The sequence below is a fragment of the Eretmochelys imbricata genome, chromosome 10 (genome assembly GCF_965152235.1).
Source record: "Eretmochelys imbricata isolate rEreImb1 chromosome 10, rEreImb1.hap1, whole genome shotgun sequence".
NCBI lineage: Eukaryota > Metazoa > Chordata > Testudines > Cheloniidae > Eretmochelys > Eretmochelys imbricata.
The window spans coordinates 17,149,547-17,172,989 of NC_135581.1; the positions used below are offsets into that span (position 1 = coordinate 17,149,547).

General features: G+C 43.3%; 1 protein-coding gene across 1 annotated transcript in view; it reads left to right on the forward strand.

Annotated features, from left to right (window-relative positions):
* Window positions 1-23,443, forward strand: part of PDILT (protein disulfide isomerase like, testis expressed) — a 41,101-nt gene that overhangs the window by 15,470 nt on the left and 2,188 nt on the right. The window contains exons 2-9 of the mRNA XM_077827414.1: window positions 417-623; window positions 3,931-4,064; window positions 6,633-6,770; window positions 7,390-7,500; window positions 8,711-8,836; window positions 11,666-11,863; window positions 12,960-13,080; window positions 17,340-17,521. Of these exons, the coding sequence (XP_077683540.1) occupies window positions 417-623; window positions 3,931-4,064; window positions 6,633-6,770; window positions 7,390-7,500; window positions 8,711-8,836; window positions 11,666-11,863; window positions 12,960-13,080; window positions 17,340-17,521 (1,217 nt within the window). The remainder of the gene's footprint in view (window positions 1-416; window positions 624-3,930; window positions 4,065-6,632; window positions 6,771-7,389; window positions 7,501-8,710; window positions 8,837-11,665; window positions 11,864-12,959; window positions 13,081-17,339; window positions 17,522-23,443) is intronic.

Sequence of the window (23,443 nt, forward strand, 5' to 3'; positions counted from 1 at the left end):
CTTTGAAAATCAGTTGACTTAAGTGACTTTATATGAATGAAATGACCCTACCCGTAGGCTCCCATTTTTAAAAATCTGGCCAGAATATTCAATCACAGCTGACTCCATTTTGTCGTCCCCCCCACATAATTAGCCCCCCATCATAGCTTTTAAATGACATTTCTTGCTACACATGCACAGGTACAAACAAAAAAATACATATAAACATGAAGAGATTGATCATTCGTAACGAACAAAATAGATCAAAAAGGTCTCTCCTGTTTTAGGCTCATTGGATGGGATAGGTTCCCGTTGACTTGTGTCTCATCAACAGCCCTGTTTATCCCTTTAAAATATTGCCCTACTTAATGGCTTTGAGTTTGAGACTTAACACTCATGACTACGTGATTGTTTTTCTCTTTGTTGATCCCTTTCAGACATTTCTTTATCTGGACCATCTCAGACTCTGGCTGAAGAATTTGCGAAAGCTGCAGGACAGCTTAAAAAAGAAGCTCCTGATATCAGATTTGGCAAAGTTGATGTCACAGAGCAAAAAGATATGAAAAAAGAATTTAACATTCAAGAGTTTCCTACTGTGAAATTCTTTGTGGATGGTGATAGGAAAAATCCTATAGATTGCAAAGGTAAACTGTTGTTTGGATTGATTGAAGTGCATAATATCCATTGTATTACAGATGGAAAAGACTTATTACATTATTGACCGGACAGAATATCATGCTTAGACAGAGAATGTATTAGATAGTAAAGGGATTCTGCCCCTGACATTATATGTATATTTAGCTAGATATGCAGAGATATCTGTGTGTAGTTGTGTGCATTTAATTAAGACAAACTAGGATTTGAACTTGCCTTCCAAAGTTAGGATTTAAATGCTCTTCTCTGACCAGCAATGCAGATAGCAGTCAAATTCTCTGCTGGCATAACTCCCTTGACTACAGTGAACTACCATGCATGCCCACTGACTACAATAAGCCTGAATACAATGGAGTTACACCTGCACAGAATTTGGCCCAATTGCTTCTTCTTCTGTACCACCCACAGGATTCCCAGTACAAATTCCATGCACAGTATGAGGACAGCATAAATAGCAGAGGTCTGCACTGTGGTTTGGAGAGGATTGTTTTAACAACAACCGTGTGTGTGTGTGTGTGTGTGTGTGTGTGTATTGTTCTCTGATTCTATAACCTAAGAAGGAATTTTGAAGCTGGCAAATTACCCACCTGTGGTTTGGAGAGGATTGTTTTAACAACAACTGTGTGTGTGTGTGTGTGTGTGTGTGTGTATTGTTCTCTGATTCTATAACCTAAGAAGGAATTTTGAAGCTGGCAAATTACCCACCAGAGGGAGCTCACATAAGGCCTAGTAATGCAATGGAATCATTTTAAAGATTGCATGGAAAGTACATTAAGACATAGTAAACAGACGATAGCATTTGGCCTGTGCATTCCCTAGTTCAGAATATGCACAATCCCTGGAAATCCAGACTTGATTAGAGCTTTTGCTTCATTAAAAATAGATACAAATAATATTCTCTCTTTCTGCCTACATCTCTTTCTAATTGTGCACACTGGTTAAAATGTTTTCTTGAAGCTCAGAAGTAAGTAGCCTGGGCAGGGGCATAGTTTTTGGAGTCTGAAGAGAAGTAGAGGGGCCAAGATTTTTTAAAAACAGGAGCCTAAACTTTGGCTCCTAAACCCACTTTTAGGCACATGAATAAGTGGCCCAATTTTCAGAGCTGCTGAGCCCCCTCTCACTCTCAAAGACTTCAGTGGAGCTGCTGTGTTCTCAGTACTTATATTCCTTCTTGTGTAACAGAATTTTTTTACTGAGTTCCAGTCGTTATACCTGTGTAAACAGGAGGGCCTGCACAGGTGTCACTGAAGGCATGATTTGCCCACTGAACTTTTATTAGTGGTAATGATGCATGAGAATGAAAGAATCCAGCCTAGGTCTTTGGTCAAGTCTGTAGGGCTGGCAAGAAGCCACGGGTTAGCTTGCAAACTCATTTGATGGGTATGGTACTGAGAGACAGTGAACAAGGAGCTGATAATGCCAGAACAGAGCTGCCCTTTCAGCGTTACCTATAAATGAGCTGCAAAGAGTTAATATATTTAGACTCTTGTGAAAGTGGGCAGTAATGTAAAAATACCTGATAAAGAATTCACAAATTATCTACAGCACACAACGCCAATAATTACTAATTGGTAGATTGGCAAGTCATTTATTTACAACGATGAGCGAGTATAGTACTGAAAAAAACAAGTGCTCTCACTGATAGGTTATAGCTGTTTGAATGTACTATAGCTATCCAATGAGTTATTTACCAGAGGAAATGTTTAACCCTTAAATACAAAACAAATGCCTTTGGGTTGGCACTGACAGACAAAGTTTAAAACAAGAAAGTTCATTGAAATATTTGGTGAAAGGAGGGATTTTTTTTAAATGGTCATCACGACAGCTGATAAACAGAGCCAAATCCAAGTCTTAATGAAATCAATGAGCTATTTACTTCAGTGAGACCAGGATTTGGCCCAAATATACTAAGTACAAGGCCATTTCGGGCAAACCAAGACAATGATTAATCCGATGACAGATTTGCTGAGGTTTGTATGGCTGACTTAACAACAGATTAGCTGTAAGAGCTTGGATCTGCATGTAGACAAGTGTTCGAATGCCATGCAGCCACTAGGTACTGTTCTGCCACTTTTTCATTTCAGGCCTGTGTTCTTCAGGACAAAGTTAAGCCTGCCATGCTTTTAAAAAATATTTTTTGGAATCAGATGCAGTGAGTGATGCAGGAAAATGTCTTTGTGGCAATCAACTGAATAGGCCTGCCTGGAATATTAATCTTGTTAAATTAACAAGACGCACAGTTTCAGGGTCTGAATATTTGATCAGCTGTTTGTAATATGTAGGATGACTACACCATAGCACAGTACATACAGGCTGACACGATATCAGTGCTCTTTTACATATATGATTCTAATTCACTCCTTGCTGGACCCCTCTGCGCCTCTTCTTAAATAAGGTTATACTGAAAAAGATAAAGGGGCATTGTTCTCGGCTGGGATCTTCAGCTCCCTAATTTCCTTTGAGCCTTTAGCAGTCATGTTTCTAAACTTTTTTTTGCAAACATGAGGGATAAAAACTTTCTTTTTAAATGAAAGTTGAGATTCTTGACCAAAGGAGCTGGGGATTTAAGGGGAAAAAATAATCAAATATCATAATATTTGTGACAAAATTGTGAGAGCTGGCAACACGTAGTTCTGTAGCTAAAAGCTAGGAGCACCCAGAATTAAAGGACTTGACCATTTGGATCTTAATTCTTACCTGTAAACCAAAAAAGCTGAGCTCTAATACTGAAGAAGCATTTTATTATGCCTCAGCACCTATCACATCTCTTCTGCTGTGCAAGAGGTACAAATCTAACACCTACTTTAACTCAATAGATAGCTCAATAAACTGTGGAATTGGTTTGAAGTGTTGTCGGATTACACCACAGGTTGATATTTCTGTATAGCTCATGGGTGCCTTGCAGTCACATACCTGCCACATGAATCTTTGTGCTCTGTGCTTTCCGACTTGTTTGAGAGCCCTGGCCTCAAAACACCCATAAAATCTGTGATTGAACAGTTAATTGGCAACATGCCCAATTGTTGTTTGTAGAGAACCCAGAAAGTACAATGACGACTCACAAACATTGCACTGTGATACCCTGAACCTGTTCAGGGGATTGGAATCTGGATTTGAATTTCAGTGCTTAAGTCCACCTTTAATTATCCAATAGCTGAGGGTTCAGGGGTGCATGGAGTTCAAATGAACTTAGACTCAACAACCTTGTGCACTTCTTGTCATCTTGGTTGTTCAGAAAACTGATGCCTTTTTGTAATTCTCTTTGACAGTCCTTTTAATTCTTTCCTTGTTCCAAAGGAGTCAGAGAGGCCTCTGCATTTATTACCTGGCTGAGAAGACGAATAGGACCCAGCACTGTAGTTATCAACAGCACTGACCAAGCTGAAGCTATCATCAACTGTGAAGATTTGGCAGTAATTGGCTTTTTTAAGGTAATTCAATGGAAAGTCAAAGGCCATTTTGCCTGTGACCTGGACTCACATTTTTTGCCATTGTCACCAAGGACCATATTTCCAAAGATGCCTAAAGTTGGCCTCAGAAACTGGGCCTACTGTTTTGCTAGGGTTTTTGTTTGTTTGTTTTTTGCCATGCACTTATTCCTGTATACATTTTTACACTTGCAAATACTTGGGTTTATGTAGGGCCAGGCTGTAGCTGTAAAGCCTCACTCCCATGGTATTTTCTCTGTATGTATATGCATAGAGGTCTTCAGTCTCAGTAGGAGTGCCTAACGGTAATCCAGGAGCTGTGCAGCCCACGCTAAAGTAGGTCTTGCTATGTCCTGGGAGAGTGCTCCCTGCTGAACATCCCAGCACTACTGGCTGATGTAGAACAGGGCAATAGACTTGCCATCATTCCACCCCCTTCTCTTTCCCCTTTGGAGAGGCTTATAGCATTGTTGGTGCTACCCATGAACAGGCCTGGTGCTCCTCTTGGGCCAGGCTTGTGACTGCACCAGGGGCTCAAGCAGGGCTAGGCACATTCTAATCTCAGGTAGAGAACCAGCCGTCTAATTAACTGATATTCATGCAAAGATCTGAGTTCTTGCACTTGTAAAACCATAGACATGAACAATTATGAGCCCAATTTTTGAGGCATTAGTGAAAAATTGACTCTTATCATTTAGTTTTGCTGAAAACCAGCAAATATAATCTATTGCACTGGGATACATTTTCGGTTGAACAACTTCATTTAAAGGAAGGGAATGTCTCAGTGTGCTTGGAATCAGATTACTGTAAAGTTCTCACAAACTGCAGATTTTAGCTGCTGACCGCTGGAAAATCTGCTACCGTGATTTCCTAGTTCAGAATTAATAAAATATTATACCGCACATGGGCCAAATACTGCACTCTTTACTCAGGCAAACTGCCACTGGTTTCAAGGACTGAAGAAAGACTGAAGGACTTAGGGATAAAAAATATTAAGCACCATGCACCATTACAAAGTAAATCTTCAGCGTGACGCTGTAAAAGTTGCAGTGTTATGCAATGTAAAGTCAGTAGAACAGTATTGAATTTTCTTACTTTTTCATGGTTCCCTCTGTACCTTTAATATAATTAAATCTGTATTCATATTTCTTCTAACTAAGCTGGTATTTATTCTTCTGTCTGTCCAGGTATTTTGAACTCACCTATCACCATGGTGTCTGAGCACATTCTTAATCTTATCAAGCCTAAAATGCTATTACTATAATGTGCTCTAATGTATACGCCAACTTTTATTGATGGGGCAACTTGTTAGGGCAAGAGAAATATGCTGCTGCCATAGGGGGAGAGGCAGGGTATTCATTGAAAGCAATGGGCCAGAAGTGAAAATGCTCACCCTAACTAGAGTTTTGCTCCACAAGTAACCCCTCTGAAATCATTCATGAACTAAGGTGCAACTCACAAAAGGACTCACAATTCGGCCCAGTATAATAGTGTTACTGGACTGAGCTGATATATAGTGCCTGCAGACTTCTTTGATTGGAATTTGTGAATCCATTTGGAGAATGAAATGGCTATAGATTATCATCAGCATGCACTAGGGCATGTCAGAAATACAGCAGGTGGAAGCCAATAGAATAAAGCACTGCCAAAAGAAATAAAGAGCCGGATTTGGCCTTCTATTAGTCACAGATCGCTCACCGAATGCAACTGCCAGAATGTGTCGGAAGGTCTCAGAATATAAATTACTATTCATTTAGCATGAGATAATTGTCTAATTAAATGGAAGCTGCAGGAACTGTTGCCTTTCATCATTGTTATTTACTATTAATTGGGGGCTGACAGCATGCTGACTATCCTACAGACTTAGGAGACAAGGTTTCTGCCTTGAAAAGCCTCCTATCTAAGCATCAGACATAGGCAAAACAATTCAGACATGTCAATAGGTAGGTCCTCAATCAAGTAGAGACCTTCCTTTCTGATCTCTGGCACAGAAGGGATTCTCTTTGTGAGACTCTCACTGTTCCTGTGTGGAAGGGGTGAAGAAGTGGTGTCTGGGGCTGCCATGACACCTTTCCCACTTGGACAGTCCCTCCCAAGGCCAGGACTTGCCTGGAGCAATGGTGGACCAGAGGAATAGGCAGGTCCATGTTGAATGGGGCAGGATAGGAGTTGAGATCAGGGAATTAGGGAGATCAGGGGGGAGGGATAGCTCAGTGGGGGGAGGGATAGCTCAGTGGTTTGAGCATTGGCCTGCTAAACCCAGGGTTGTGAGTTCAATCGTGAGGGGACCATTTAGGGATCTGGGGCAAAAATTGGGGATTGGTCCTGCTTTGAGCAGGGGGTTGGACTACATGACCTCCTGAGGTCCCTTCCAACTCTGATATTCTGTGTGATTCTGTGTGAATGCCACATCAGCCCAGCAGACACTATCTGGAAAAGGTCATGCAGCCAGCCCTGCTAGTGTGGGTGTTTACTCCCTTCCGTGCACCTCAGAGGTCTGCTCCTAACTCCCATCCATTCCAGCACCGTACAGGATGCCGGTGATTATAAATCACGGCTTTTGTTCTACAGGAACGTCACGGCGGAGCAGTGGAAGTTTTCTATGAGACTGCCAGAGACGTGCCAGAGCTGCCTTTCGGGGTGACAGTCAGTGAGGAGGTTTTTGTGAGCTATGGCATCCGAGAGAACACCATTGCTGTGTTCAAGAAGGTGGGAATGGGTGCACGATGGAAACCTGGTGCCTGCATTCTGGCTTCTGAAGCCATATTTAGCCACCTAAAGAGAAGTGGCTCAATTTTCAAATTCACTAAGCACTGACAACTTCTGCCGGACTGACGGACTGTTGTGGATGCTCAGTGCTTCTGTAGCACATCACTTTTGGCAAGGGATCTTTTTCCTTTTCCCCAAATTGCACTTGGAAGAAGTGCTCTACAAACAAAATGACAACTACAAAACTATACAGAAATAACATTGACAATTAGGCTACAAAACAAACCAGACCAAGAAATTGTCAAAGCGAAGGTTCGCTTGCTATTTCATGAGGCTTAGGCACTGAAAGGGTCTTGTATTATAATGTAGAGTGCATACACAGTGTATTAGGATTATTGGCATGGAGTAAATTAAAAATGTCAGCTTTATCTTGACACTTAGCTGCAACCATGTTACTAACCTCGCGGTGCCATTTATTATAGAAGAGTTATGAAATGTTAGTTGCTACTGACAAGAAAAAGTAAATTTGAAAACAACATGTTTAATTAATGACAGCATTCTTGCTACAGTCGAGGATAAAGATGGCTGCTCTAAAAACTTTGCTTTATTATTACTCAAGGGAAAACCTGTACATAATGAAGTGTCTGAAGATGGCAAGCAGAACAAAGTGGATCTTACCAGATTAATTAAAACTTTTACCATGGATTTGGTCACCGAGTATAATCTTGAGGTATGTTCACTTTATGGAATTAAATAGAGCTAAAGCAGAGGGAATTCCTGTGAAAAATCATCATCTCTTTAATACATTGCTCTTAGGCTATTGGAATTCCAGGACCAGCATGGGGCTATGTTGAGCTGGTCAAAGAAGCTCGTCAGAATTTAGAGTGGGAATCCAGTTTACTTAGCTGTTCTGTTTACCATACATGTTTCCAGTACACTATATGGTTCCACACCAAGTGACTTCTATGTTAGATTAATAAAAGCAGCAAAGGAAGAACAAATGTAAAATCTCGTTGAGAGAACCCTGTGTGTGTCACACCTAACAGCTGATCTCAAACTGGCTTGCAGCACTGACCGCTCCAGCAGATGCACAGAGGGACTCATGCAGAAAACTGTCATAACAGTTATACAGCCTCCTACACCAGAACAGCACGTGTTTTATAGAGCTATAATCCCACTGTAAGACATTTTCGTCCAGTTTTGAGAGCACAGTAAAAACATCCCTCAATATTCCCCTATTGACTTCTTTTCTGGAGAACTCAGACTATGAAACTCCATCATGGTGCAGTTCTATCGTCTGTTAAACCACACAGGAAAACCTTATTTGAAATTGCAGCCTCGTTCAACAAAGCGGATCTATTCTGAATTGATGGCCAATCTTTTATTCATTCCTGCTGACCATCACTACTGACCAGACAAACACATCTACTAGCTCTAAGGACTCACCCTACCAGTTTTGTAAATAGCTGAAAACAGGATCAGACAGTTGTAAAGGTCAATATCATATTTCAAGTCTCAGGCTAAGAATGGCTATGCAGCTGCCAAGTGTTTGGTTGCTTTTCAGTGAGCTGATCCTAATAGTCTTTATCGACGACACTATATTTTACTTAGAGAACTACAGTCAGCATTAATTCTGTGCCTGGTGTTATACAGGAGGTCATACTAGAGGACCATAATGGTCCATTCTGGTCTTAATCTATGAATAATGCTGAGGTTTTCCTTGAGCAGGAAACCCACTTAGCAGCTGCTGATCTTCTCTCACTTTATGTTCTTTAAAACAATGCAAAATCCCAGGGTTATGGAAATGATGGGGAACTATATGAGTCTTGCAAAGTAAAATATGCAAACCCAGTTAACTGAATGGCAATGATACTTTGAACATGTGATTCACTGTTCTGCTTCCAGAGAGTGGAGCAGATGTTGAGCCTTTTGTTTTGCAGACATCTGTGAAGATTTTTGATGTCCCTGTTGAAACTCACATCCTGCTGTTCACCCCTAAGAACTCAGAGACATTCAACAAGACTTATGAAGATTATGAGTCTGCTGCTGTGGAATTTAGAGGAAAGGTTTGTGATGCATTTTACTTTAGAGTCCTGCTTTGCAAATGTCAGATGTCAAAGATCAGTTGAAAAACACCCTCCAATGTTTCTGATTGGAATATATTGCTGTCAGTTTGCCTGCTATCAAACCGCTTCCAATAGTTCTCAGAACCATTTTTCTGGCATAGGTCCTTAAGCAATATGGTCTGGGGAAATAAAATTAGAAGTAAACCCAAAGGGAAAGTGATGCTTTAAAAATATGATTCTAACTGTGTCATGCACAACAAACCTATTTCTGACCATTCCTATCAAGCCTATTTCTGATCTTACATATGCCCCTTACTAAGCCCTGGTCTACACTAGGACTTTAGGTCGAATTTAGCAGCGTTAAATCGATGTAAACCTGCACCTGTCCACACGATGAAGCCCTTTATTTCGACTTAAAGGGCTCTTAAAATCAATTTCCTAACTCCACCCCTGACAAGTGGATTAGCGCTTAAATCGGCCTTGCTGGGTCGAATTTGGGGTACTGTGGACACAATTCGACGGTATTGGCCTCCGGGAGCTATCCCAGAGTGCTCCATTGTGACTGCTCTGGACAGCACTCTCAACTCAGATGCACGATTGTCTGCCATTGCTCTGACGCAGGGAGGGGCGACTGACGACATGGCTTACAGGGTTGGCTTACAGGGAGTTAAAATCAACGAAGGGGGTGGCTTTACATCAAGGAGTATTTCAGGCAGGACTTCACGGAGGGTTCCAATAAGAAATGGTGCACCTAAGTTATTGTTCTTATTGGAACAAGCAGGTTGGTCCGGCCTCTGATTGATACATGGCTAGATTTACCTCGCTGCACCTTCTCTGTGAGTGACTGCAGTGTGACCTAGAGGAATGAGTCCCCTAGATGGGGGGCGGGGGTGGGAGGTTGCAAATGAGTACAAAACAAATCTGGTCTATTTCTTTTTTTGATACACTCCATCTATCTTTTACATCTTTGGCTGGCAGCAGACGGTGCAGAAGGACTGCATGCCATCCACATCTCATGGCTGCTCGGCAGAAGATGGTACAAGAGGACTGCTAGCAATCCGTATCGCCTGCCTGCTCACCATAAGATGGTTCAACAGGACTGACTGCAGGACTAAAGAGAATGACCTGATCAAGTCACTCCAAATTTAGTCCCTGCGCCCATGTCTGCCCAGGTGCTCCTGATCGACCTCACAGAGGCGACCAGGAGCACCTCGGACATGATGATGACGGCTACCAGTCCTACTGTACCGTCTGCTGCCATAAGGCAATGGGTTGCTGCTGCTGTGTAGCAATGCAGTACCACGTCTGCCAGCACCCAGGAGACATAGGGTGACGGTGAGCTGAGCGGGCTCCATGCTTGCCATGGTATGGCGTCTGCACAGGTAACCCAGGAAAAAAAGGCGCAAAACGATTGTCTACCCTTTCTTTCACGGAGGGAGGGAGGGAAGGGGGGCCTGACGACATGTACCCAGAACCACCCGCGACAATGTTTTAGCCCCATCAGGCATTGGGATCTCAACCCAGAACTCCAATGGGCAGTGGAGACTGCGGGAACTGTGGGATAGCTACCCACAGTGCAACACTCCGGAAGTCGACGCTAGCCTCGGTACTGTGGAAGCACTCCACCGAGTTAATGCACTTAATGCACTTAGAGCATTTTCTGTGGGGGGACACACACTCGAATATATAAAACCGATTTCTAAAAAACCGACTTCTATAAATTCGACCTAATTTTGTAGTGTAGACATACCCTAAGAGGAACTTCCAGCCATGAAACATTTAGCAGTGCTTGTGTAGGCTCAACTTCCAGTCTATTATGTCATCTGGAAATGCCATTCTGGGAATTTCAACAAGTTGCTGTTGGCCACAGTTGAAACCAGCAGTTCTACCTTACCTGGTTTTGCAAAGAATCTGTAGGACACTGTTTCATGCAGCAAAGTGTGTGTGTGTGTGTGTGTGGGTAGCAAAGGAGAGGGAATAAATGAAAAACAGCACTTTCTAGTAGTCTCCACTGTCAGTTATTCAATTTTGCTGCTATTGCTCCAAACACACTAAGTGCTACAGAATGAGAATTCATCCGGTAGTAAAACCACCAACAATCATTTTACTTTATTATTGGTAAAGACACCTGGATTATAAATATTTCAGATTTTTGTACTATTAAGTTTTGTCATGTAATGCAGGGCTATGAGAACTTACCAGGGCAAGGAGCATAGCTTTGATTGTGTGGGAGAGAGCAATATAATTTACCAGACTGAGAAATAAATCTAAATATTAGTGTCCTGCAGCTCTGTGTAGTTTAGCAGTATCAAGTAGGTTCAGTAAAAGCCGAAACATACTTGGTTTAGAACGTTGTTACTATCTCAGAGCTGGGGCACAGAAAAGTTTACAAAACTGCTGGGTGAATCACACTCAGTATATGGTTTTTCAGAGTTCCAGTGGCGATAGGCCTGGATCCTAACAATGCCAAGTTTTGGGAGGTTCATTTCTGGATCTAAACTTCAAATCTGGCCTGTATTCCTATGGATTAAGCCAAAGCCCTTGGACTGAATTCCCAAACATAGGGTGAAATTTCATATCCAAACTCATCTTCAGATTCAGTAGCTTTTAACTGAGTTTCATGTCCAGACTCTAATTTCTTTTAACCTGAAATTCAAAGTGAAAGATGGAGCTGGTTGATGCAGGTCCTTGTGGACAAATCCAAAAGATGTTGATTTGTGTGAACAACTGCACAGCTATTTCTAAGGTAATAGACCTTCTGCTTTTAGGGTATAATGCAATGCTATGCAGCTGGATATCCGTCCAGCATGCTGCTGTTTTCCTTTCCAGATAATGTTCATCTTGGTGGACACGAATGAAACCAGAAATGGGCGCGTTTTTGAGTATTTTCGCATCACTGAGGTCGACGTCCCTGCGGTGCGAATCTTAAACCTGACAAGTGACGCAAAGTACAAAATGCCTGCAGATGAGGTGACCGTGGAGAATCTAAGGAGCTTCTGTCACAGCTACCTAGATGGGAAAGCAAAGGTATGCCTCTCTGAAGAGACAGAATCAGACGTCCATTTGACGCCAGTTGAAGATTCTAGCACATTTGCAAAAATAAAGTGAAAATGTCATTTAAATTCATAATCTACCACCTGTACTAGCCTGGTTCTGATTTTACAAGCTTGTTCTTGTTGCTGTCGTGTGCTCCATTTTCAGCGCATACTGGTCTATTCCCTTATTTTGGATAACTGAGACGGACCACAGGATTTTGCCAATGACTCTCTGTGTGAATTTAGGCAAGTCGCTTATGGCCTGAATTTTAAAGGTGATGAAAACCTCTAAATTTCATTAATTTCAACTGGCATTTAGGGTGAACAACTCTGAAAATAAGGCCATGAAACCTCTCTGAGCTTTATTTTCCCCATCTGTATAGTAGGGATAATAATATTTGCCTGCACCATTGGCGTGATATGAGGCTTCATTAATACTTGAGAGCTTTGAGATTGCATGAAGATGCTACAGAAGATCCTGATAGTTTCTATAAAAGTGCAATGAATTATACGATCTTGCAATTGTCGTGAGTGAACGTGGGTTTCCTTATTTTTGTGACTCCTTATAATCCTTTTCACTACAATTATTTCCTGCTGGATCACTCCCTATTCTCATTAGAATATCTTGTCATCACAATGAGGTATCAGAACATTCATGCCACATACGTTCCAAGACAGATACACTGTAAATTGTATTGCGTTTTCAATGTTCTGAAGCTTGATTTACCTTCATATTTAACAGCTTCCATCAAGAGGAAGGAAGGAACCATGTGGAGGGGATGGAGAAATCTAGGCAGTGGCATTCACCCCTGTTATACAGCCACTTCACTCCTCTTCCACAATAAACAAGCTCTATAGTTCTCTAGCTTTTGACTGTTATTCAGCCAGGTTTTGTAGGACAACTGGATCGTGTAGGTTCAAGTAACCTATTTATGGTTTGACGTGACTCACAATATTTTAAAAAGCTAGGTATAGTAAGTAAGGGCATTGGGTGAGTATTGTCCAGTTGGACTCACTTTAACCTGAACCAGAATACGGCTTCCTGATATCCCCTTCACTTTCATATTCCTGTTTCTCTTTCTGATTAGCCACATGTACCTAGTGAAGAAATTCCAGAGGACTGGGACAAGAATCCTGTTAAGATGCTTGTTGGAAAGAACTTCAACAGGGTCGCCTTTAATAAGACCAAGAATGTGTTTGTAATGTTCTGTGAGTATCATTTTAGATTGTTTTAACATGATCACTTTGATGTGAAAATGCAAATGCATTTGTTCTGTATCAAACAAAGCACTATACATTACATAATTAATATACTGTTGCTGTCTGCTCAAAGCATTATAGGAAGATTTGTGCCATATCATAAGGAAACAGTGTGGTTCATGCACTGACTTAAGATTGCTCTGTATAGGAATCCCTAAAGCGAGTGGTGAGCTGGAGCCGGTTTGCACCGGTTCGCTAGAACCGGTTGTTAAATTTAGAAGCCCTTTTAGAATCGGTTGTCCCGTGAGGACATAATCTACCCCACCCCCACCCCCGTGTGGGACAACAGGTTCTAAAAGGGCTTCTAAATTTAACAACCAGCCAAAAGTGGCACCTTAGGCGCTGACTCCATGGGTGCTCTGGGGCTGGAGCACCCAGGGGGAAAATTTGATGGGTGCAGAGCACCTACCGGCAGCTTCACGCCCAGCCCCACCACACCCCGTGCTTGGCCCCAGCTCACCTCACCTCCGCTCCGCCTCTGCCTCCTCCCCTGAACGCACCGCCCTGCTCTGCTTCTCTGCCCCCCACCCCTGGCTTCCCGACAATCAGCTGTTCGCGCGGGAAGCCTGGGAGGACTGAGAAGCAGGCGGCGGCTTCGCGCTAAGGCCCAGGGAGGTGGAGGCGGAGTGGAGGGGAGCTCAGGTGGGGGGGGGCAAGGAGGGCCACCTGCGCCGCATCAGGTAACCCAGGGGGCACGCAGGGGAACCGCCCCCTGCCCCAGCTCACCTCTGTCTCCCTCGGCCTGAGTGCGAAGCCGCCACTCGCTTCTCAGCCCTCCCAGGCTGCCCACGCGAACAGCTGATTCGCAGGAAGCCAAGGGAGGGGGCGGAGCATTCAGGGGAGGGGGAGGTGGCGGAGCGGAGGTGAGGTGAGCTGGGGCTGGGCGCGGGGCGGGGCAGGGAGCTGTGGGTGGGTGCTCTGCACCCACCAAATTTTCCCTGTGGGGGCTCTGGCCCCGGAGCACCCACGGAGTTGGCGCCTAAGACACTTCCGATGTGATCAGTGGGGGCAGCAGCCGCTCCCCCTGCCCCCCCCAGCTATGCTATCCCGCCTCTAGGAGCCAGAGGGACCGGCTGGATGCTTCCTGGGAGCTGCCCCAGGTAAGCACCGCTGGGTCTGCCCACCTCACCCCCCTGCAGGTCCCTCTAGCTCTTACGGGCGGGGTGGCCCCCCACTACGGTGGCCCATGAGACCCTCCTGCCCAGTTCTGGGGGCAGTGAGGGAACAGGGGAGGGGGGTGGATGGGGGCGGGGGTCCAGGCAGGGGCGTCAAGGAACGCGGGGGGTTGGATGGGGCAGGAGTTCCCAGGGTGCGGGGGTGGGCCACGACCCCCTCGTGGGGTGAGGAGGGAACTGGTTGTTAAGATTTTGGCAGCTCATCACTGCCTAAAGCCAATACTTTCCAAGGTGGTGTGAAATCTTGATGATGAAAGACAAAGCTATCTTGGCATTTTATTGCACAATGTAACATTCAAATGTGCCATAGTATAGGAACTAGACTGTGTCCCATAGACACATCCCATGGCAAGTGGAGGACATCTTACTGTGATGTTCTAGGGGTGCCCCAGAAAAGGAGCCACAATTCCTTTGCTGCTCCCCTTACCTCTGAGAGGAAGTCATTTCCTGCTGACCTAAATAGCAGGAGATCACTCTCCCTTCCACAACCAGCAGAGCAGCTCTGCCTATTTCCCACCTCCCCATCCCCCTGCTCCAGGGTGGAAATAGCAGGTGCAGAGTCACTCTGTGCACCCAGATCCACAATCCAAGTAACCCATGAGCTCTTACTCCCCCTTGTGCCTCTGCACGAGTGCATAACCCAAAACCAAACCTAGCCCTATAATGCCAATGTTAGGCTTTCCTAAAATGTAGGCAAGTTTCCAAGCTTGCTGGTATTCTGATGAACACCATGGGAACAAGGTGGGCCTCAGGGAAACAAATACCACAGAAAATGCCAGGTAACAATGAACATGAAGAAAGATGTGCATGTACTCAGGTTATCACCACACTTTTGAAGTACAGTTTGTAAGAAGGATGGTGGAGAAACCTGCATTGTTTGAGCCTCGTTTTCCTTTTAGTTGCCTCCACATGAAACAAGATACCCGATCCAGTCCCCTAACAGGCTTGCTCCTGCTGCTGACCCTCTCTGAACCTTGGACCTTTTGACCTAATCTGAGCCATAGAACTATTTTTCACAATTATTTTTATTTTTCCAAGGTGACAGGGAGGGGAAGGGCAGTAACTGGACTTCTAAGCGATCAAATCATCTCCCACAGAAAAATTCCCCTGGACATACTAATAACTGAATCTTGATAATAATCTTCTTACACGGTTAGGATCCCAAAGCTGGCTGCAAACTATCTGTAGGGTCCCCTTCATCCGTTGCTGAATTACAGCAGCACCAGAGAGGAAGGTGGAAAGTGTTTAAGGGCCCTAGACTGCACCACTTATGTTTAGGAAAGAAAAGTGATGAATACCTTTCTGGGTTGAAAATGCATGGGAATTTAGGGGGGCAGAATTGCATGAGCAAATTGGAACTTGACCAGGACAACCATATCTGCACAAAATGTTCAGGACCCCAGTTTTACATTTCAACTGAGATATGTTTGCTTATTTCATTAAAGAAACCACATGCAAGGAACTACAGTTCCAACACTACTGAAGTTCCAACACTCTACCAGAGACTAGTCCTATCCTGGAACTGCATAATCCATCACCTCTGATGCACTGGCTTTCCTTATCATTTTTGTGTGTACTTGACATTTTGCTGTTTCAAGAGATACTTTGTAACAAGGACTGCATTGTTGAACTGATGAAAGATTTATTTGGGTTGACGGTCTTGGTCAACCATGGAATCCTCTCTAGTGAAGTCATGTGATGATTTGCTAGGACTTTGTGTGTTTATTTTTATTATGAAGGATTTAATTCTATACTATTATGATCAGCAGTTTTGCTATATGCAAATGTATTCAAGAGATGTTTGGCAATTGCTGTTAGTGTAGCACATGAAATGAGGGAGAGGTGAATGGTTTTCAAATAAAAATAGAGATAAGCCAAAAAATGGAGCCTTGAATCCAAACCCCTGTGAGTTTCATGGTTTCACAGTCAACACTTGGAACTAGATAATTTAGATTCTGTTTTGGATCTGAAGCTGAAAGGGCCCTTCAGATTCCATTTCTAATGCAAGCAAAGTCAACCCTTGCTGATGACAGGTTTCAGAGTAGCAGCCGTGTTAGTCTGTATCCGCAAAAGTGAGCTGTAGCTCACGAAAGCTTATGCTCAAATAAATTTGTTAGTCTGTAAGGTGCCTTGCTGATGGAAATTTTACACAATCAGCACGGTTTCTTGCAAGGTTTCTGCCATTCTAGATGGAGGTTCAGAAGAGTTAAGATAACTTCCCTCCTTTCTATTTCTGTAACATTTTAGCTTGCTTATTCCCTTCTTGGTTGCACCCAAGATCTGAAATGGAAGTGCCAAAATGATGATGTTTCTGGCCTGACTGATGCAGAAACAACAGGAAGTTCATGAGAAAGCCATTTCTCCGAAGATTTAATACCGGATTCTGCAGGCTCAGAGATGCCTCTGCCATTCTGAGTGCTTATTCTGATCCCTCTCCCTCTCTCTCCCCAAACCTTAAGAAGAGAGGGGCCCAACCTGAAAATCTTGATCTGGAATTTGAATCTTTCACCCCCAAAATGTGGGGTATTCAAATCTGGGGTGAAATCCTAGGCACACTAAAGTCAATAATAAAACTACAATTGATCTCAGTGGGGCCAGGTATTCACTTCTGGAGTTTTGGTTTAGTATAGTCTAGAGAAAAGGGTCAGTCACACAAAGCAGATCCATATTTGGATTATGGCCATAACCAGTCTCCCTTCTAAATTCAGGATAGTAAAGCATTGCTATGTAACACGGATGGAGATGCTGGGACCTACTGGAGCCACAAGGCTTTCTGCCACCCAAAAGTAGTACCAGAAGAGAAGGTATTTGTTAGGCAACAACTTCTGGTTTTTACTCAGATTTTGCTCAGTTGTTACTCTGACAAATTCCTACTGACTTTGTTGTGCTTTTTGATTTGCCCCATTGTTTCTATAAGTGGGTAATGCCCATTTCAGCTCTGGCACCTATCCATTTTCTATATTTCTGTGAAAGCAGTGGAGTAAGTTCATAGGTTTGATTTGTGAACATCTATTCTTGTTTTTCAAATTACAGATGCACCTTGGTCCCATGATTGTAGGAAACTCTTACCAATTTGGGATGAGCTGGGCAAGAAATATGAAAATCATGAAAATATAGTAATTGCCAAAATAGACTTCACAGCAAATGACATCCAGTTAGTTATGCTAGACCGCTATCCATTCTTTAGATTCTTTCCTGTTGGATCCAATAACCAGGTGAGACACATTCAATGTGTGTGTGTGCACATCAGAATGAGTGAGCATGTGAGAAGGGTGCCATGAAAGCGAGAATAAAACATTGGTCCTCGTCTATTCACACATTTCTTACGGAGCAAGATGTACTCACTTCTGCCAGGAATCTGAGTTTAAACTAACTAAAGGGCAAAATATTTGCCTACAGCCCTCACAAATATCAGGTTCTAGTATGAGACCATATTAGACTTTTAACAGACCTGGACTGATGAAGTTGATACAGCCATAGTCTCTGGTGACTTGAGTCAATCCCTGTGCTGTCCTAGGTTCCAGGGGTCATAGAATATCAGGGTTGGAAGGGACCTCAGGAGGTCATCTAGTCCAACCCCCTGCTCAAAGCAGGACCAATCCCCAACTAAATCATCCCAGCCAGGGCTTTGTCAAGCCTGACCTTAAAAACTTCTAAGGAAGGAGATTCTACCACCTCCCTAGGTAACGCATTCCAGTGTTTCACCACTCCCCTAGTGAAAAAGTTTTTCCTAATATCCAACCTAAACCTCCCCCACTGCAACTTAAGACCATTACTCCTTGTCCTGTCAACTTCTACCACTGAGAATAGTCTAGAACCATCCTCTTTGGAACCACCTCTCAGGTAGTTGAAAGCAGCTATCAAATCCCCCCTCATTCTTCTCTTCTGCAGACTAAACAATCCCAGTTCCCTCAGCCTCTCCTCATAAGTCATGTGTTCCAGACCCCTAATCATTTTTGTAGCCCTTCGCTAGACTCTCTCCAATTTTTCCACATCCTTCTTGTAGTGTGGGGCCCAAAAGTGGACACAGTACTCCAGATGAGGCCTCACCAATGTTGAATAGAGGGGAACGATCACATCCTTCGATCTGCTGGCTATGCCCCTACTTATACATCCCAAAATGCCATTGGCCTTCTTGGCAACAAGGGCACACTGTTGACTCATATCCAGCTTCTCGTCCACTGTCAACCCTAGGTCCTTTTCCGCAGAACTGCTGCCTAGCCATTCGGTCCCTAGTCTGTAGCGGTGCATTGGGTTCTTCTGTCCTAAGTGCAGGACCCTGCACTTATCCTTGTTGAACCTCATCAGATTTCTTTTGGCCCAATCCTCCAATTTGTCTAGGTCCCTCTGTATCCTATCCGTACCTGCCACTGTATCTACCACTCCTCCTAGTTTAGTATCATCCGCAAATTTGCTGAGAGTGCAATCCACACCATCCTCCAGATCATTTATGAAGATATTGAACAAAACCGGCCCCAGGACCGACCCTTGGGGCACTCCACTTGATATCGGCTGCCATCTAGACATGGAGCCATTGATCACGACCCGTTGAGCCCGATAATCTAGCCAACTTTCTACCCACCTTATAGTGCATTCATCCAGCCCATACTTCTTTAACTTGCTGACAAGAATACTGTGGGAGACTGTGTCAAAAGCTTTGCTAAAGTCAAGAAACAATACATCCACTGCTTTCCCTTCATCCACAGAACCAGTAATCTCATCATAGAAGGCGATTAGTCAGGCATGACCTTCCCTTGGTGAATCCATGCTGACTGTTCCTGATCACTTTCCTCTCGTGTAAGTGCTTCCGGATTGATTCCTTGAGGACCTGCTCCATGATTTTTCCGGGCACTGAGGTGAGGCTGACTGGCCTGTAGTTCCCAGGATCCTCCTTCTTCCCTTTTTTAAAGATGGGCACTACATTAGCCTTTTTCCAGTCATCCGGGACTTCCCCCGATCGCCATGAGTTTTCAAAGATAATGGCCAATGGCTCTGCAATCACAGCCGCCAACTCCTTTAGCACTCTCGGATGCAATGCATCCGGCCCCATGGACTTGTGCACATCCAGCTTTTCTAAATAGTCCCTAACCACTTCTTTCTCCACAGAGGGCTGGCCACCTACTCCCCATGCTGTGTTGCCCACCGCAGCAGTCTGGGAGCTGACCTTGTTCGTGAAGACAGAGGCAAAAAAAGCATTGAGTACATTAGCTTTTTCCACATCCTCTGTCACTAGGTTGCCTCCCTCATTCAGTAAGGGGCCCACACTTTCCTTGGCTTTCTTCTTGTTGCCAACATACCTGAAGAACCCCTTCTTGTTACTCTTAACATCTCTTGCTAGCTGCAGCTCCAGGTGCGATTTGACCCTCCTGATTTCATTCCTACATTCCCAAGCAACATTTTTATATTCTTCCCTGGTCATTTGTCCAATCTTCCACTTCTTGAAAGCTTCTTTTTTATGTTTAAGATCCGCAAGGATTTCACTGGTAAGCCAAGCTGGTCACCTGCCATATTTACTATTCTTTTGACACATATTTACTATTCTTTCTTGTTCCTGGACTCTCAGGGGTGTTTGCAGATCCCTAACCTCTAAAAAACCTACAGCCATGATCCTGTGCTAGCCTCTGAGAATGGATTCTGCAGGGGCTTCTTGGTGTAACTCTCATTTTAAAAAAACCCCAAATTCAGGACTTATGCTCCTCAGTGCTTTGTTCATGTTACCTGTTTGAATTGTTTCTGTAGCAGTTTGGCTTATGAAAACACGTTTACATTGTCTTAGAGGCCATGTCCTCTGAGCTTTTCAGAAACTCTTTGCCAGAAATGCTTTGCCAATATCACACACCATAGTAGCAGCAAATTCAAGTGCCTCTTAATAAAAAAAACAAAGAGCTGTTGCTATTGCTGCTTATCTCTAGAATATGCTATGTAATGTACCATCATGTTGCATAATGTTCTGAAAGTATTACTGCAAGAAAGGACAGAAGAAATAGAAATGTATTAACCACATAGTCATAATCCTCCATCCACATGGATAATTTAATTGAAGAGAAAACGCCAGCTCTGGATCCAAGAAATTCAATTTTAGGATACTGTTATAATTAAAACATTACTCAGCTTTTCATTTTTCTCCTCATACCCCACACGTAAATTAAATTCTAAGACATTTGTACTTGCCCTCATTTAATCTCTCAGGGAGAGAGATATTTTTCCCTTGGACATGTATGCAGAACTTCTAATGAACTGAACAGCAGCCCCGCAGATCCCTAATGGGTCTGGCCTTAATGTATACATTCTCATCCCTCTCACTTTGCAGTTTTCCACTCAATATTCTTTTTTAAAACATATTAATGACCTTTTATTTTCTAAAAAAATTAATGAAGAGTTGGCACACGAGGCTGTTTCCGATTTCTATTACTAATTATCTATATTCTGTGGATGTGTTCTGAGGCCCCAGTCGGGGATTAGGGTTTCATTGTGCTAGGCACTGTACATGCCTAATACAAAGATAGGGCCTTCCCCCAAAGAGCTTACAATCTCTCCTACCACATTCTTGCCTTAGACTGGAATTTGGTGCCCAGATGCTAAGCAGATGGTCAGAGAGAAAGAGGAGCAGGAAATACACAGCACAATTACAAATATTTGCTCCTTGTAATACTTCTGTGGTGTTTATCCCTCTCTCATGTTAGGGATGGGAACTAAATGCTAGTATGACAAAGGTCAATGAAAATTGTGAGTTTCCCTTCTCTGTAAGCCTCTCTCTCATAAATGGTCCCTTTGTAGCCTTCTCCCATTCTCATCTTTGCATCTTCTTCCAGTCTGACTCTTCTGCATCGGTTAGTCTCTGTCTTCTCATGCACCAAATGATCTCCTGCCAATCTCTTCCCAGAACGTATTTCTCCCTCATAGCTTTTCAGACATGACCCCGTATGATTCTAACAGACCAGGTGAAAATCATGCCAGCACATAGGGAACACTGTATGTCTGAACTGTTGTCTCTGTGTCCCGTCTTGAGCATAAATTCCTTGAGGCAGCAGCCACATCTCTGTATATTTGTACAGCACCAAGATGATTGTCAGCTTTCAACAAATAGTAATTACAATGCTCCATGCAATGCCCAACTCCCAAGACAGGAATTTTGTTGGTGTAGGAGGGCTGGTGGTTCTGTATTAGTGTCTACTCTACCCAACACCTTTCACTGTTAAAGAATTACAGATAGGAAGAGCTCTATGCTGGATGAAGATAGTGGTAACTTTCTGGATGGCACTTTAATCTCACATTGTCAGAAAAGCCTGGAGAGTAAAACCCTTGAGATAAGATTCCCCCACCCTCACAGGGAAATACCACCCCCCCTTACATCTGGGTGATAGATCCTGCTCTCACTAAATCAATGGGAGTTTTGCCACTGACATCAATAGGAGCAAGATCAGGTCCTTGTTTTCTAGGACTAAGGTAAGGAGGATGTCATGACTTCCAAGAACTATAATCTCCCTCAGGCTGTCCTGAAAGGACTGTGATAAAGCCACGAGGAAAATAACATTACTGCATGCTCCGCCCCAGGCCTATTCAGTTGACCAGTGTGCAATCAGACACTTTCTCACAATACGAAGATGGTTTTATGGAATACCCATTTTTTCTCAGGGGTGTCAGCCGTCCCTCATTCAAACCATGCCTTTAGATTTTGGCCATTTAAGACTGGATTCTGCTTTCACTGATAGCACTGGCAAAACTCCCACTGATGTCAATGGGAGCAGGATTCGGCCCATGAACAAGATTTTCAAAACTAGGAGCCTCGCTAGGGTTCTAAATGAGTAACTAGAAAGCTGATGGGGGCTCAGCTCTGAAGTCCACATTTGGATACCTCTGTAAACAGCCGGATTTTCAGAAGTGCTTACTCAGGGGTCTGGTTTTTGAAGTCTTGGCCTTAATAAAGATTTGTTTATTCTAACAAGTGAATAGTGACCATTGACATGAAGAGGACACTTTGTTGTCAAAAGCAATCAGCCACCGTACTGAATCAGAAAACTCTTAAATCCCCTAGGTAAACGTGGAGAGTTGAAAAAATATAGTCGGCATTTAACTATTTGATGGGGACAGTTACCATCAGCGCTGAAGGAACATGGAGATATTTCATCTGCTTACACCTCAGAAAGAGTGGCTGGGTCTGCCAGACACTAGTTGAGATATTTTGATGAAACAGACTGACTCCCTGTTTGCTGTGTGCAAATAAAATATAAATTAGCATTTTTTCAGATGGTGTTTAAGGCTGACATTCGTTTTTGCTTCTTGGGACTGAGACATACACATTTATATCCTCTTAAGAACTGAATGCTCTGAGAGATGTTGAAAATTCTCCCTGAGTGCAAACCCCAAGGACAGCTTAAGAGGGTGGTTTATCTCACTTTGAAAACCTTCAGGCTCTGAGACCCTGCTGCTTTAGCTATCATTGATTACCTCATCAGAGGGCAGACAGGCTCAAGATTTTTTGGAGAACATGTATCTTCTCTGAAGGAGTCAAAACAATTGTTTTGTTCAAGAAACTTAAAAAGCCATGAGCACTTTTAAGGAAACATCACATAAGGCAGCTGTATATTTTCTTGTCATATTCAAACTATTTTAATGCATGGACAAAATGAATACCTGGTGGAAGTCAACTGAAATCACAAGGGAATGGAGGAATTTTGCACACAGTATTTTGAATTCAAACAGGGCAGATCCTCCTTTGGGATAAATCAGCATAGTCTCATTTATTTCAGTGCAGGTAGATCAGTTTACACTGCCTGAGGATGTTTAAAGTTGCTGAGATCACAAGTGGACACTTTTGTGTTACGCAGATACAACCTTACACTACATTATGGCTAAACACAATTACAATCTTCCTTAAGCTCCCACACAGCAAGTTTTGAAAAATCCTCTGAAACGGTGCTGTATTCAGCGATTGTTGGAGAATTCTAAAGCTCTCAGTGTGAAATGATCTTTCTTCCAAACTCCCTAAACAAACATTCAGCATTGCCATTCTGTCTCAACACATGAAGTATTCTCCACAGCCATTAAGTATAGGCAAATTTACTTTAGTTCATCTTCCTCTTGTTCTAGTTTAATCATCCTAGGTGGAGGATTTCAAAGCCATCTAACAGCTTTCA